The 16,643-nt window shown below is 37.0% G+C and overlaps 2 protein-coding genes across 3 annotated transcripts; one reads left to right on the forward strand and one right to left on the reverse strand.

Moving 5' to 3' along the window:
- The first annotated feature begins 737 nt into the window (after positions 1–737).
- Positions 738–5,571, forward strand: LOC101165828 (interferon alpha/beta receptor 1). Its single transcript, XM_011482559.3, has 7 exons — positions 738–985; positions 1,440–1,569; positions 1,757–1,929; positions 2,021–2,166; positions 2,322–2,490; positions 2,802–2,920; positions 3,061–5,571. Exons 1-7 carry the CDS (start codon positions 883–885, stop codon positions 3,958–3,960), a joined length of 1,740 nt encoding a protein of 579 aa, XP_011480861.1. The 5' UTR covers positions 738–882; the 3' UTR covers positions 3,961–5,571.
- Positions 5,572–5,952: 381 nt separating this feature from the next.
- On the reverse strand, positions 5,953–8,704 carry LOC105355426. 2 transcript variants are annotated; one of them, XM_011482560.2, is made up of 4 exons: positions 8,510–8,704; positions 7,832–7,978; positions 7,604–7,631; positions 5,953–6,518 (listed from the first exon to the last, which is right to left on the reverse strand). In XM_011482560.2, exons 1-4 carry the CDS (start codon positions 8,520–8,522, stop codon positions 6,389–6,391), a joined length of 318 nt encoding a protein of 105 aa, XP_011480862.1. In that variant the 5' UTR covers positions 8,523–8,704; the 3' UTR covers positions 5,953–6,388. The 2 variants fall into 2 exon arrangements, with proteins under 2 accessions (XP_011480862.1, XP_011480863.1); XM_011482561.2 differs by having other exon boundaries at positions 5,953–7,505.
- Positions 8,705–16,643: the final 7,939 nt, after the last annotated feature.

Genomic DNA, 16,643 nt, shown 5'->3' on the forward strand with positions numbered 1-16,643 from the left:
ATATACAACTGAAAATGTGTTAAACTGTCAGTGTGGTCTGCAAACTGCATGTGTGGGAGGTTGTTTTAAAAACTCATCAATGATCTCTTATCTACATTTCCTGCATGTGTGACTACATGTCTACCAAATGTATCCAAAATTGCTCAATGGGAATACGTCAACCTCCATCTCATGATCGCGAGTTGAGTTCCTTCCTTCCTCGACCTTGTATCAAAATGTTGACACTTAGCCTAGCATTGCTCCTAGGTCTGGGACTCTTAAGCGGTTTGGGCCTTAATCAAGGTAGAAAAGCATTATATATTCATACACCATTTATCATAATTGTATAAAAAGCTTTTTAAGTTTATTACCTCTTTAGGTAATTACACAGTTAAGCTAACGATATTGTGTTAAAATAAGGCAACTGGTAACTGATTGCATACTGTACTTTCCATACTGTGACCCAAGATGTAAAACAGAAAAAAACTGTTTTGCAAAGCAACAAAGGCTTGCTTTTTTTTTTACCACCACTAAACTACACAAGGGACATTCCTGACAGGTGCCACTTCCATATTTTTGGCCCACATATCAGTTAGGTGGGAAACTAAAAACAGGCGAGGAAATGAATGAAAAACAGCGAAAGGCGAACAATAAGTTAGTTGAGAGAGCGAGACGAGTGAAACCAGCCATTGCATCACAGATGGTGTCACAGCAGGAAATGCCTCATCTAAGAGGGAGGGGACAGTACTTGATCAAACATTTTCTAGTAGGAGTACTCTTCACATGGAAAGATTTAACAGCGTCAGAAAGTGAACAGCTGTGTTCTTAGCTGATACTGTCGCTCGACAGTTAGGATGTTTTCTTGAACTTTTGTAACAAGAGGGCTTTCTTGCTTGTCGCTGAATGGAATTCCATCAAACAATACCTTATTTCAAGCATCTTTCAATGGAGAAGAAAATCATAACGCCAATGTTTGTCTTCATTTCTTTGCTAAGCCTTGTTTCAGGTATTGTCCAAATGTAAATATTTCAAGTATTTTTGCTAATGTGTTTATTTGGATCTTGTTTTGTATTTAAATTTGTACTAGTCGGTTAATTTTTCAAAGCTGTAAAGTGTGAACGATCTCTTATGATAGCTGGGAAAAGAGTTGGAAAAGATTTTCATGTTAGTGACAAAAAATAAGACAGAAGGTATTTGAGTAGATTTTTTTTAGTGTTTCCTTATAGTCTAAAATCTCTAAAATCTATCTCGAATTTAAGTTTGGCTGTGCTAAATTCAACCCCAATTTGCATTTGATCGAGTTTCTGTCCACCAGGATTTTGGTCAGAGTTACTTTAGAAAATAGTTTTATAGAAACGTTTGACTTTACAATTTACCATTGATTTCTAAAATAATTGAAAAAAGTGATGTACTGTATTATTTTAAAAAAACATTTTGTGTGTTTGATTGTTTTTTTGAAGGGGTTACAGGAAATGAAGTTCCTCAGCCTGAAAAACTGGATGTGAACGTTTGTGATGGGGAAGTAACGGTACTTTGGGAACATCCTGTGAATCCCCCTTCAAACTACTGGTACAACGTGCAAATAGCAATGTATGTTTAATTTACACATTTTTGCAACTGCATTTATTTTAGACATGTTTAGTTTACATTTCATACTTTTACAATCACTTTAAAAATTGTAAGCTTTGCATGTTTTAGTTTGTTTTAAAATTTTGAATGACTTCCAAAGACAGCTTCTGTATTTTCTCATGATAACAAGTGACAATTCCGTCTACAGATATGGAAACGAGTGGAGAGACGTTTCTCACTGCACGAGAATTATGGAGACTCAATGTGAAATCACTAATCTCATCGATAAATATGAACGCGCCTACGTTGTCAAAGTGAGGCTGGTCACACCACATAATCAGTCGATATGGACAGCAAAAAAAAGATTTTACCCAAACAAAAGTAAGTTTCCAGTTCGTTACTTCACCAATGCGAGGTTTAAGCACACGATATTGGTGTAAATAACACTCTTCGTGTCATCGTCTGGTTTTAGGTGCTTTGCTGCCTCCCTCTTTTACAGTGTTGGCTACTTCCAGCAGCCTCAGTGTCGTTATTCAGGACAAACCCATCCTGAAAAAGGTTTTTCCTTATGGAGTCACCTTCACTATCTACTTGGATGAAATAGGGCCCCAAAATAAGGTAGGAAAAACAGGTTTCCAATGTGCAATTTGAAGAAAAAATGTACCTGCAAATACAATAATATAAGACACTGATTAAATTATTTTTAGTTATTCCTAGACATTTAATAGAAAAAGATTTGCATGGAGTAAGCTTGTTTTTTTCTTCTTCCACAGACTACTACAGCTTACCTGAAAAACAGTGCATTGGTGGATCAGAGAAATAAAATTTTCACAGGTCTGCAGTGGGGCAGGAAATATTGTGTCCGTGCTATGGTTGAAGGCAATGGAGCTCTTTACTACAGTAACACATCAGAGCCTCAATGCATGAACCTTCCAGAACAAGGCAAGAATAACACCAAAAATAAAACAAGTTACTAGATCCATCTACAAAACCAAACAATTGATTTTAAGAAATAAATGCATTTCTTCAATAAAATGTTTCAAAGTATCATGTCAGACATATGCTCTGATGTTATTTGCACTGCCTTACAACAATAAAAAATGTTGTTTTAATGTTAATAATTCATTTCACTAGAATTCTCTAACTATTAACTCTTTGTTAAGATGTAAGATATGTTGAATTTACCAGTTAAGGAGACCTTTCAAGGGGGACCAACCTGTGAAATTTTAATGCTCTTGCTCTTTTTTTTTCAGAATGGTTCATTCTTGCTGTTTCATCGTTATCCAGTCTTGGTTTAATGGTGGCAGTTGCCATTATAGGAGGCATTATCCTTTGTTATGTGAAACCTACTGTAAAAACTCCAGCTGCACTGGTGAGAACATGGATTCACTGACCACTTAGAAGCATTGCAGATTTACAAAGTAAAATCAAAAAGTTTTACAAGGGGAAAAAAATCTCTCTTCTTGATTCATTGAACTCATGTAATTCTTTTTTTTTCTCCTCCCACATAAGAAATCCACCAAAAGTGGCTGGATTCCACTGTCTTTGCCAGAAGGACCTACAGAGGTGGTTACAGACAAAGGATGGTTCCTGTGGAGGTACAGAGAAGAAAACGGTGCTCATCTCCCTGTGACAGCAACAGAGGAAGCAAAAGACAACAAAAGGACCAGTGTGAACAGTTGGGTCAGCATCGAGACAAACTCTGCTGCTGACAGTGGAGGGAGTCCACCATCAAGACAGGAAGATAGTGGCTGTGGGAGCATGATGGAATCAGAGAACTCTACCAGCAGTCAGACAGAGTATCCTCTGAAGGATGAGAGGACTGCAGCAGATCTGGTTAGAAATAGAGAAGACAGTGGGCTGGGAATGGACAGCCAGCTTGAGCCCTCTTCAATAAACCTTGATGGTACGGACAGCGCACATCTCACTGACACTGTTACCGGTGGCACTTACCTCAGCCAGCGTCCCTCCGTTTCACAAAGCCCCACGTGCAATGAAGAGAACAAGTTTAGCGAGATACCAAGAGAGTCTATTTTGGCAGAGGTGGTGACAGGATACAGAGCTGGACCACAATCATGCATCTGTTCAGGAGCCGGTCAATGCAGCTGGTGCCTTAAGTTCAACCACTTTGTAAGGGAGGTATCTAAACACAGGACTCTGAGCACTCAAAATGGACAACTGGACAACCAAAGTGACTTGATGGATTCTTACAATGGAAAACTAGTGTTTTCTAGTTATGCAAGTGAGCCACAAATGGAAACTGTCATCATACATGATGGAGAGACAACAATCTTACACATGAACAGCACTTTTCCCCTGTTAGCATCTCTGCCACAAATGAGCTGTGGACAGGACTTCAACATGAACAACGTGCCACTCTCTCTGTGTGATTTGCAGATGACAGACGACTGACGTGAATTGGAATGTATGAGAACTTTTTTTTCAAATGATGCTGATTCAGCTTGACATCATGCCAGAAGAAAACTCCAGCACAAACATCGGAGCATGTGAAGATATCTGAGGAATAAGAGGGGAAATTCAACTGAGAGGAAAAAAACTTGTTGTTGAACACAGGAAGGAAGTCGATGAAGTGATGTTCGGCTGTGCAGCTGCTGCCTGCAATGTTGTTATAAATTCATTGGAGCTTATAAAGGCAGAATACGTGCTGAAGCCACCTTGCTTGCCTTACATACAACTGACTTACTGTTATACCCCGGAAGCGAAACTCGTGTGGGGAGCTTTGAGGAGAAACTGTTTGACAGCTCAAAACTGCTGAAGAATTCAGAGTTTCACCCTCACCCACCATGACACTGCCCACTCTTTGGTGTTCATAATGTCCGTGTTTTACAGGAAGAGGGCAGTTTGTCCAATAGAATGTATATAATGAGCAAGATTTCTTGTCATAATGTCTAAAGCATATTTTGCCTTAAATTCTATTTGATTATCTTGACTCAACAAGAAACTTTCATTTCAAATAACTCAAGTTTAGAAATGTATTTGTCTTTTCCCTGTTGAAAATATTTATTTAAAGATAAAAATATTTAATCATTGCATAAGGTCTACTGGTGTCATACTACATTTCTCACCTTTTTTGTTACACATGGTTAAAAGGTGTGTCTTTGGAGTTTCCTCTAACATTTTATTTAACTAGACAACCTGCAAAGAACCGATGAGTAAACTGTTACCATAACTTTGACCTGAAAACATGACTGGAGAAAACACAAGGGAAACCCTGAGAGACAGTGGAACAAAACTTTATGTGTGACATAAATATATTGGGATCTCCACATGCAGATTATGTACAGGAACCAGGGCCATGGTTTCAGTTCTAAACAGAGAAGCAAACACTTCCTCTGTCAAACTTTTACACTTCCACCCAGTTTCAAAAAGTCCCACATTTCAACAACTCAAAAACAAATTTACAACATGTAAATGGTTTAACATAAAGTTTATTTGATGTGATATATAAGCATTAAAAATGTTTTTTTGTTTTTCATTACTACATGTATCCAAAAATATGGAAATTCCCATTTCTATTATCCATCTTTTTTGACATTCAGTGAACCTGATCTACAAAGATTATTATCAGGTCCAGAGGCTTTAAATTCACAGTTTGCAACATATTTATGTCTACTTAGAATCAAGACCACAAGTTTCTTAATATAAATGTTATATAAAGAAAGAACTTCAATAAGGGAGCTAATTTATGCTGTTTTAGCACCATTACATCTTAACACAATGGATGACACAGTAGACTATTGCAGTTGGCTATTTGTTATTTGTGCTTAGATAGAATAAAAAATTTTATTTTAAATTGTTTTCAACAAATCCAGGCACAGCAGTTAACTGATTGTATTCAGAAGAGTCTAAAATCACTTGTTGGGTGGATTTATATTAGCTTTTACTTTAAGGCAACTTTGAACCATTAAACCAGTAAGGAATAAAGTCTCCAAGGTTTATTGTATAATTACACTTTGCGTTAAATATGTGCTCAAAATTTGTATTAAAAGAGTTTAAGAAATATTTTTACTTTACTTCGCCTGTATAACTCCAGCTTGTGCTTTGTGATAAAAAAAAAGTCTGCATGAGTTAGCACAGATGACATATATTTGCATTTTTGAGGCTGTGCACATCTGCACATCTCACTGTTTTTGACTATGGAAAATTTTCATTTAAGTAGCAGTAACCTTTAAAGCACATTTACGATTCTAGTACAGTTTAATACTCATAAAAAAACGTGATCTAAAATGTAAATTTCAATAGGTGCTGTTCATACTGTTATCAACATGGAGACAAAAATGTTTAATAACCTGAAAAATGAGCCTTCAAACACAGTGGTGGCTCTACACCACCTTACTCCCCAGCAACAACCCCTCCCCGCATACACACAAATTGACAACATCCTTTTGTGTTCACCATTTTTATTTGCCCATTTTACACAATAAATGAATGAATTTTGTAAACTCGTATTACAGCAGTGTCAAACTCAGTCGCACAGGCAGCATAAATCCAAAACACGCTTTAGTTTGCAGGCCAAACAAGATAAACATTCATTGAACACACTTAAGCTAAACTTTTAAACCTTTAAAACTTAACTTTTTGAACATAAATATAAACAAAAACAGACAAGAAAATTAATCCAGAATAAATCAAGTTAAACCTTAAATAACGGATAATATTTTGCTCTCCATAAAATACATTTAATATGGAAAAGAAAGAGATGTAATAAAAATGTCTACATTAGTTAATAAAGAATAACATTCTTAGCATAAGCTGAAAAATCTGAAGGCATGCGATGATCCAGGTGTTGCGCAATCGAGGCTTCGCTATGTGCGCCGTTTCACTTAGCATCCTTGACCGTCCACTCCTCCCACTGATTTTCTTCACTGCATTTGCGGGACCTTCTCACAGGCAAGACCGCATGCAGCTGCAGGGGACGCCAATTCGCAGGTTGCACGTCGTTCCAAACTCTGTGATATAACAAATAATAGAAAACCTATAGTGGCGCAGATTTCTCTTATTTTTTGGTTTTGTTTCCAAGCACTGAGCCGCCACCCCCTTTAAATTTGCGCCCCAGGAAATTGTCCGCACAGCCCGTGCCTAAAACCACTACTGATCAAACAAGAAAATCATCTCAAAAGATGCTCAGAAATGCTTGGAAAAATGCCCCTTGATAATTTCTCACAGAAAGCATCAGTGTTACAGATAGTTCTTAAAAGAAACAAACCTACACCGAGACAAACATGTACTTTCCCGAAAGAGAAAACAATGAGACATTCAAGTAACACCAAAGATAGAAAGTAAAACAAAAGGATGATGTTCCTTCCTGAATTTGGAAAGAAGTCACCTGCAGTTTACAAGAAAACTGCGCGGGCTGGGACTGATCTGTTGCGATAACCTGGCTTTATATGAAATAATGAAAATAAAATTCCAAAGCAAGAAAATGTAACTGCTTTTGTGTGTGTGAGTATGTGCACTTTCACATTTGTATCACTCGATACCACTTCATGTTGTTAGTTTCTCATGACACATTGCCACACGGAGTGAAACTTCAGTGAAATTCTGGTTCACATGTTTAATCATCAATTTAAAAAAGATTAAATTAAAAACAAAACAAAATTATACACTTAGACAGTCAGATGCAATGTAATCAATGTTTTTTTTTTCTGTTTCAAGAAAGGGTATGTTTGGGATACATAACCAAAAAACAGCTTTGGCAAATAAAGTCTCTAGTTTAGTGTCAGAACTTCTTGCAAAAACAAGAAGTTAAAAACTAAAAGTTATTAAGTTTAAACATAAAAATGAAGTAAAGCAAGAACACCTAAATACACATATTCTGGAAACAATTGCTTAGCTAGAGCAATGTATGTGGCGTGGGTTGACTTTCTAGACAACACTGTTATTTTATGGAGCCGCTGATCGAGAAAGGAGGAGTTGACTTTTTCATGCCAACTGTTCTGTAAAAGCAAGCAAAGGTTACAGGAAAACATTGACAGAGCTTCAAAAGAGGAAATAAAACCTGCAGAACTGCACTCAAAAGGGAAAATGGACTTACGTGAGAATTTTGTCTTTAAACTCCATCTCTATTAAAAAAAAAAGGAAGAAAAAACATAATTTTAGGAGAACCACTTTCCTGAAGTTATTCTTGTCAGATTTGGACTGAATTTCCAAATGTTTCAATTTAAACAGCGGTGAATATTAAGATGATTAAGAAATTAGAAGTTATTTATATATTAAGTTATACATATATAGTGTATATTAAGTTTGTTCCTCTGTGACTCACTCTGCTTCTTCTTTTTCTTCTTGCAGCACTTTTTCAACTTTTTGCATTTGTACTTGCAGCAGAACTGCACAATTCCAATGGTGAAAAGAATGATCAGGATCCCAAAACCCACAGCTATCCCGACAGCTGTTGAGTTCACCCTGCTGCCTGTAACATACAAATACAGTAGTGAGAGAAGCTTTTAAAGAACAAGGTCAAACGCTACCCTTAAGACTTATAAACTTAGACATAGCATTATGTACCACCCGTCTACACACAAAAAATATGTGTACCCTGAAAGGATGCTGGATGTGTTAGAAGGGTAGGGTGAACCCATCTGGGAAAATAAGCCTAATCAAGTTTAACTCAACAGCTTGCTTTTAATTTAACTGTTTTTAGAAAGCAGGCATTCTTATTTTTTAACCTACAAACATTTTTGAAGAACAAATATATTTGAGAAACATATTTCAGAGTTTCACTAATAACTAATAGAGCTAAAGAAAGAAAACAAAATAGAATGTCATGTTTCTAAAACCGTATCAGGAACCTGGGAAAAGACAATGATTCAAAAGAAGAAGAGTACATTTAAAAAAAAAAATAGAAGCACTGTCAAAAGTTTGAGAGAAAAACTTCCATTTCTTGCTTATGCCTGTCACACTGAACAAGAAAGTCAAAGTAGCTGAGCCAAAAGAATCTTACCACCATTCCCCATAGCTGGCCGGCCCGTACAGTTACTGCTTTATCCGTGTTTTTAATCTGCTCCTCTTTTATTTTAGCTGCTGCTCTCAAATGTTCCTGAATTTAACATTACCTTTTAAGCAATGAAGCTATCGACTGTAAAGAACCAAAACAGGGTGCTCAGTGGTGTCGTCTTTGCTTACGTTGACTTGCCTTCATACCAGTCATCCTTTAAAACCAGTTTTTCTCCTTTCCGGTCCTGCCCGGTTTCTCTTCATTTGCACAGATTTGAACTGGCCATCTCTGACAGCTTTTTGTTCTTATTGTTTTGCCTAACTCCTCAGTGGAATGGAGTAAAATGATTCTATGACCACAGCAATTACTAGTGTGATCAGAAACTTAGGCTCAGACAGAAAAAGGTTTGGAGCCCCTCAATTCTTACAGGAAACAGGGCTCTTGTTTCAAATATAAGGGCCAAGTCATTTCCATTTTTTTCTTTTTAGGTCGCAGACAAAGCTATAGAGAAATATGTAGCAAAACCTGATTCCCATTACGTGCATGGACTCCTAATGAAAGCCAGAGTAATCTTACTGTTTTTCTCATTGGAGGTTAATCTGATTAAAGAGTGGCTTAGTTAACCTTTACAACAGGGGTTCTCAAAGTTTTTGTAGAGGAGGGCCAAATTAGGAACTTGGCATTAGACTGGCGGCCAATTTTTGTGAGAAAATTGGATAAACAGAAAAAGTTGTTTTTAATAACTTTAATGACCAAGTGTTATTTGTACAGTTAACCAGGCCCTCCAGACGTTTTCCCAGTTGCGGCTGGAGGTTGCTGCCCAGATCTTCTACTCGTCTAGTAATTGTGTCCTTTGACAAACTTATTTCTTCAAACTTGTTCTTTTGCTCTGGACAAACAATGTCAGCTACTTCTTCTCTCACAGCTTCTCTCACAGTTTCTCTGGATTTAGCCTTTTTTGTAAACATTATCTGCTGTGCAGCATAGCCTCGTTGTAGTTGTTGAAGCTTATTGTTGCGCTCCTCGCCGATAAATTTGTCATAGTTTTTATGATTTGTAACATAGTCACGATTTAAAATTGATTTCTTCGAGCATTGCAGTTACCTGCTTGCAAAAATAAGGCACATATCTTTATTCAGCCCACGAGGTGCGACAAATTAAGCATTTGTTCTCCTAGCTAAAAAGTACGACGGAGTTTTAGGGCCACGGTGAGGAAAAAAAATTCTGGTTAAAGTCGACGTGACGACTTTAATCTCGTCACGTTGGCCAGAATTTTTTTTCCTCACCGTGGCCCTAAAACTCCGTCGTAGGCTCTCTCTCCTAATCCCAGTCTGATTCCTTTTCTACTGCTATCTTCACAGTCCTTCCCTTCGCAGAGGCAGTGACATCGAAAATGTTGTCTGCGTGCTTGTAGTTAAATTAATACACTGTAGCGTTGACACAGAGTGTAATTACCTTTTTTCCTGCAGATGTCGCCAGAAATAAAAAAATATATATTTTTCCAAGCAACGTACAGCTGGTTTAATAACCATCAATTAGGATTTATTGAGGGCCACAAAAAATCTTGCGTTGGCTCGCCATTGGCTCCTGGGCCGCACTTTGAGAACCCCTGCTTTACAAGGTAAAGGCCCTGTTTATTAGAAGTTTGCAGATTCTAATAAACCAGTATAACCAGAGCCAGCCAAACCACATAAATTTTCTATTTTCCTCAAATTCAGGAAGTAGGTATTAGCTAAAATTATTTTTAAATATTCAAAGATTAAAAGAAATCTTTGAACACATCATATGTTTGTTTATAAACCATATGAACGTCTGTGTAGCTGCCAACCAACACTCTGATCAACGTGATTATGAGAAATGGCTCCATCGAACATTTAATTTTTTTGTCGCCCAGTAAAAAGTAATACTTGTGCCTATAGATTACAATGTTATTTGTTTTGGAACATTTTATAGGCAATTCACTTGATCTTCTACACAGTCAGTAAACTTTATCAAGGAGGAACAGAACACACTTCCCTGCAACTACAGAGTTCTGTATCTAACACATTCTTGAAAGCCTTGTCAGCTTGTGTTTTTTGAAGCACTGGAGCATGTATTGGCTTGTCTGAACAAAGACTAATTTGCAAATGATTTAACCCTTATCACTGGAGCTTTAGATCCATTGTTCACATTTGTTTAATCACCGTAACATTTCACCCATTAATGCAATCAATGTATTACCTGAAGCGGAGAAAAGCAGCCTTGCGCTGATATGCGACACATTACAGTAGTGAAATGCTTACTCAATAAATCAGCGGATTTTGTCACCGAAGTGAAAATCACCCCCAATGTGAATAGCCACTTTTCTCCGCATCAAAATCAGTTGATGCACGCTGATCACATGAACGATTGAAGAGTTTCAGTAGGTCAAAGAACGTCTGTTATTTGGGTAAAAAAATTACCTGATTTGTCAGACACGTACATTTGGGTATTCACCACCTGGCTTCAGTGGCCTCACTACATCTTCATCCCAATTGTGACTTTACTGCTGCTTCAGCAGACAGCAGAGGTGCAAATCAATGACTGCTGTTTCGGTGAGCATTCTAGCATTTCTTGTGTGTCGTTTCTTGAAATCACCTAACCTACAAACTGTTTATGTCTTGGCATATTTTGCTTATTAACGAGGTGTTCGTCTTGATTGAAATAATCTATTTAACAAAATTAAAAATAACATGCAACAGTTGTGTAGTACAAATTCAAAAATATGCCCATACCAACCTTCTGGAACGTCCCTTTTAGAAAGTGATTCAAGTTTAACTGTTTTTGTGCCAGGGCTGCGTGGTGGCATAGTGGTTAGCGCCTTCGCCTCACAGCAAGAAGGCCCTAGTTCAAATGCAACTGCAATTGCATGCTCCAATTTGTGCATGCAAGGGTTTAGTTCTGGGCACTCTGGCTTCATTCCACAGTCCAAACAAATGCTTTATAGATTAATTGGTATCTTTAAGCTGTGCATGTGAGTGTGGGGCCCTGCAACAGACTGGCACTCTGTTCAGGGTGTACTCCATTCAACAGCAGCTAGGTTGGTTACAGCAGCCCCATAACATCAAAAGGAATTCAGTGGGTTCTGAAGATAGTACCTAATTTGTTATGCATATTACCAAATGGACCAAATGTGACTTGAAAAGACAAAATGTGCAGTGGCATAAAGGTTTTGGGCAGTCACTGATTTTGCAAGTAGTACCACTTAAAAAGAGAAAAAAGGTGTGTCATGTTTATCACACAGTATTTTTATGATTGTATGTAAACTTGACTGGAAAATTATTTAGAATTTTTACAAAATCGCACTGAAATTTTTTTGCTAAAGATCATGGCAACAGTTGATGAACCACATTGCAAGCTCATATTTTAGGTTTTGAAGAGCATCCTGTTTTTATGAGTCACACAGACATCACGGGTACAGCCTCAAAAAATTACCAAAATACTGTGGCTGCAAGAACTACCTCAAAAGAAAGCCATAACACGTCAAAATTAAGCAGTGGTGGAAAAAAGTCAGTTTGTGTGTTGTGTGGATGTATGTGTTCACACAATTTGACTGCAAGGGACCCTGGACTCACAAAACTGAAATGTAACAATTTTCATTGCATCAAAATCATACATGGAGCAGAATTCTACTGACCTAATTCAACAACTTAATGCAAAAGAAAGTCTTGCGATTTTTAATCATAATTTTTAATCAAGTTTTACTGGTTTTTGTAAATTTCAATGCATTATTTCTGTTGTTTGGGGTATGCACATGTTCACAGCTTTCATAATATGCTGTCGAAGCATTTTATTAAGGTTAAAGTCTAAACTTCAAGCTATTTAATAACCTTATTTCAACTAATATATTGAGCTGTTGATCCACTAGATAATGACCTCTAGTTGGTGGAGTTGGACAATACGTGAAGCTCAGCCATTAAAAAAATAGCAAACATAAACAAAGCAAGCTTCATTTTTTTATCTTAGCTTTTGTCTTTTGTGGTCATTTTGGTGAAGCAGTGTTCATATTTGTGTTCACAGAGGATGTAAAAACAAAAACTACTAAATCTGAAAAACAAGAACTCTCAAATCTAAAAGGAAACAGGACTAGACAAAATCAAAACCTAAAACATGAAAAACTAAAACAAGAAGTTCAAAAAACCTCAAAAACTGAGAGGAACAAAAAAGATGATAAGCCATGCAAGCAGAACAGGAATTATCCCAACAACTGCAAAACAGACATGTAAGAAAGCAAGAAAGGAGAGGCTACTTCCTCAACATATTGGGGAAGAGGGGGATACTGTGGGTCTCCTCAGAGGAAGCAAACAGCATGAGTTTTGGATTCCATAGTGAACTGGCAAGTTTTGTTGTGTACTGTAATGGCAATGCAATTTTTTTTCCTGCTGGATCCAGGTTGGTCAGGCCACTGTCAGGAAAGGATGATACCATTTGCACACAGTAGAAGATGTGGAAAACCAAAATTCTAAACAGTTTAATTAACTGACATGTCACTTAAATTCAACCAAAACCTAAACCTAAACACCATCAAATTGAGCTGCAACAGAGAAGAATTAAATGCATGAAATGAAGGCGACCTTGCAGAATTCTTCTAGAACCATGAACTTAATAACACTTACTGAATGCAGTACTGTCTGAAACAGAAACAGCTTTGATAGTTATAAAGTGAAACCTGGTGTGTCTGCAGGAAGCAGGAACAAAAATATGAATAAAACCTAAAGATAACATATAGGAAATCAAGCATGAACAAAGAGCAAATGTTGCCAAGCCCCACTGTACATTTCCAGATTCAAAGCCAACCAGGAAGAGTTGGCTTTGAGAGTTGCAGTTCCTCAAACGACCACTGAGGGCTGGTGACAAAGGGGGGAAAGTCCCCTATCATGTTTGAGATTCCCATTTCACACCCAAAATAACCACTTTTAAAGTCTTATGTCAAAAACGTTTCTGTTTATTGCCTTACTTAAGTTAAGCTTTGATGGAGAGAAAGGGTAAGAGTCAGATTTTTTAATTATTTGTTTTAATTTTATTGGAGCCCAAACTTCTCCACACAACCTCTACTTTATTTGGTCCCGGCCATTTGGCCATTTTCAGCTCGACATTGAGTTGGGCAGAGCAAACTGCAGTCATTGTGCCCATCCCACTTCATGGTTCATTTTTGTCCCTCACAATTCCTGTAGGTCAGAGATCATCCCCCCGGTATGTTTATGTCTACGTTCGTTATAAAATATAATGAGGTGCAGTATGCTTGTTGAGTCCATCATCCATTTCCTGATTAAATTTCATACTGAAGTGTGTTATTATTGAGATGTAATGAAATCAATAAAGATTTTTAGGCCTCAAATGCTCCATCTGATTTGTTTTTGACGGCATTATATAAGAACCTGCCTAAACACAGGACTTCTGAGGGTTGAGTCAGTGTTCACGGGGCGACCCGTTGAGATTTTGTTCTTGAATAAAAACATTTCCCACCTGTTGCACTCAAACACTAAAACGTTTAAAACTGCAAACAGTAACAAACACTAAAGTATTTTTATAGAAAGTGTTCTTTTATTTACACTGCGGCTTTGGATTTATTCCAGAGTCTTTTTTTGTCACCCAAGGGATTGCACCAGTGAATCATCCAACAATAGGAACATGAGGTCTAATTTTTTCATAGAACAGCAAGGAACCTTAGTGTTTCTTTGAGGCCTAAACAAAATGAACAATTTTCCAACATGTCCAGCGGTCTCAATGCCTGATGTGGCTTCATCTTATCATCACTAGTGTATGCAGGAGAGGAGTCATTGGTAAACAATAATCCTCAGAACTGTCAAAAACCACCTTCCATCCCATTTTTTGTGACCATTACAAAGTTACCTAGCCTTTGTTTTTTTCACACAATACTTGACTGAAAATGAAACACAAGTCTAAATAAAGACGACTTTCCCTCTACAACCTCTATTTATTCCAGCTAATGGTTTGAGCTTGTGATCTAACAAGCAAAGTGATATCCATCAGCTGTCGCTGTATAATTACAAAGCCAAAAGAGTAACCTCAACCACAGTGATATTGGGGTAGATAAAAAAAAATTCAATATTGTAATAATATGTTATTTTAATGTGCGTAATTTCTTCATCGTCATGAAAGCTGACTGTTCAGAAGCCTGACCTAAATAACAAAACCAGAGAAAACCTAATGCAGCAATCATCATAAATCTATCAAAGGCAACAGTTAAACTTGGAACTATACAGTTTTACAGATTTATAGGATCCCCTTAATTAATTTTTTTTTCGTGACAATAGCTGAAATGTCTGAGAAAATCCTATGAATCCAAGAAATGAAAGACAAAAAGAACATATTAATTAGTGTTTGTTGTCAGTCTTTAGGCAAGCACCTTGCCTGTTTTTTTTCCCTACAATAATATAAGTATTAAAATGATTCCCAAAATAATCCCAGGAGGGGTCATTTTCTCAAAAAGAACCAGTGTGCAAAAGATAATTGTTTGTAAATAACAACACATTCAGTCAAAGAGGAATTTATCCAACTCATAACATTTAAATCTGGAGGATTTTTTAAAATCTGTTTTGAATACATTTTATATTTAACCATGATTACAATAGTGTAAAACATAACTCACAAAGGCCGGCAAGCATAGGCATTGTCTATTTGATATGATCTTGTTCTACTGTTCTGTAAATGTAAATGATTTTCAACATTCTTTTTGACTGCTCACCTCATAGATTGTCAAAGCAATCATCAAATTCTCAGTTGTTTGTTATAGTTTAAAGGCCTCCTTGACACAACAGTTTGGATTTTTCATTGACTTAGTCCACACCTGTATATTCACTGGATTGTGCCCCCTTGAGGTGTCATTAAGAATTACTAAAAGCACTTTTAAAATGGGGTTGCTCACAGTGAGAATTCTCTGATTCGAATCCCACGGGTTCTTCCTGTGTAAAGTTTGTGTGATCTCCCTACGCATGTGTGGGTTTTCTTCAGGCACCCCAGCTTCCTCCACACCGTCCAAAAGCATGCTTTATAGGTTAATAGGTTACTCTAAAGAGTCCCTTGGTATACATTTGTGAGTGTATGTGGGAGTGATTGTGTGGCCCTGCAACAATGGTGCCCTGTCCACAGTGTACCCTGCTTTCGCCCAACAGTGACCTGGTAAAAACAGGTAAAAAAGCAGGTAAAAACATGAATGAATGGATGGGTGCATGTGAAGGATAAAAACACGTATCATTCATACTTTTTAAGTATTCATTCTTTTCATTATTGTATAATTCTAAACCAAAATTTTTTTTGCAATCAGTTAATACACTTTTAATTGAGTATAACGTACTCAACTCTGCTGCTTTTCCCACAAATGCATTTTCCTCACAAATGTGATGAAAATGAACAGGCTTTTTCAAGCTCCAAGCTTCATATCCGAGAAGCCTTATTACAACAAAGAAATGATCCACAATTCCTAAATGTTCTAACTTTCATGGAAATATACACTTACGCCCTTCATATTACTGAATTGCCATCATGACCAGTAAACTCAAGTAATTATATTAATAACAGGAAAACATCTTTAAGGGTGCTAGATAACATCTCAGCAAATTTCCTGTAAAGCATATCAAGTTGTTACTACTTAGTAGAAAGCGTCTCCGATCCTACTTACAGTAACACGGACAATAACAGTTTACCTAGAAGGCCCCTTTCTCTGCTGTCATTTAACACCCTGCCATGAGTCAGCTACAGATACAGTCAGTATGGGTTGTGTAACAAACATGTATACTTTACATTTCTGAGCAGTCTTCATGACAATTTCCTCATACTGTGTTTATAATAAACCATTTCCCGAGTGATACAAGAGAGTGTCAAAGAACAGACCCTAAGGCTAATCTCATGAGATATCTATAACTGGATTTGTGTTGGGTTTTTCAGTCATCTTCACAAATATCATCTTTACATCCTTCTTTAATTGAATAAAGCCTGATCATAGGGGATCCTTTCCTAATTATAAATAATAATAAAAACTATTTTACCAGCTTCGTGAGGGGTCTGGAGTATTAAACCTTTCCAGAAAATATCGAGTTAGTCCTATTGTTTGCAGTGGCTGTACAACAACCTAATCTTCAGAAATGCATTTAATAAATTA

The sequence above is a fragment of the Oryzias latipes genome, chromosome 13, assembly GCF_002234675.1.
Source record: "Oryzias latipes chromosome 13, ASM223467v1".
Classification (NCBI taxonomy): domain Eukaryota; kingdom Metazoa; phylum Chordata; class Actinopteri; order Beloniformes; family Adrianichthyidae; genus Oryzias; species Oryzias latipes.

What these genes read in the sequence shown, in the direction of transcription:
- LOC105355426 (XM_011482560.2), bottom strand. An exon ending in GAAGAAAAAGAAGAAGCAGA is followed by an intron (nt 7,632 to 7,831) that starts GTGAGTCACAGA and finishes TTTTTTTAATAG; the next exon opens with AGATGGAGTTTAAAGACAAA. An exon ending in TTTAAAGACAAAATTCTCAC is followed by an intron (nt 6,519 to 7,603) that starts GTAAGTCCATTT and finishes GTTATATCACAG; the next exon opens with AGTTTGGAACGACGTGCAAC.
- LOC101165828 (XM_011482559.3), top strand. Translation starts at nt 883, where the DNA reads ATGGAATTCCATCAAACAATACCTTATTTCAAGCATCTTTCAATGGAG. An exon ending in AAATAGGGCCCCAAAATAAG is followed by an intron (nt 2,167 to 2,321) that starts GTAGGAAAAACA and finishes CTTCTTCCACAG; the next exon opens with ACTACTACAGCTTACCTGAA. An exon ending in CATGAACCTTCCAGAACAAG is followed by an intron (nt 2,491 to 2,801) that starts GCAAGAATAACA and finishes TTTTTTTTTCAG; the next exon opens with AATGGTTCATTCTTGCTGTT.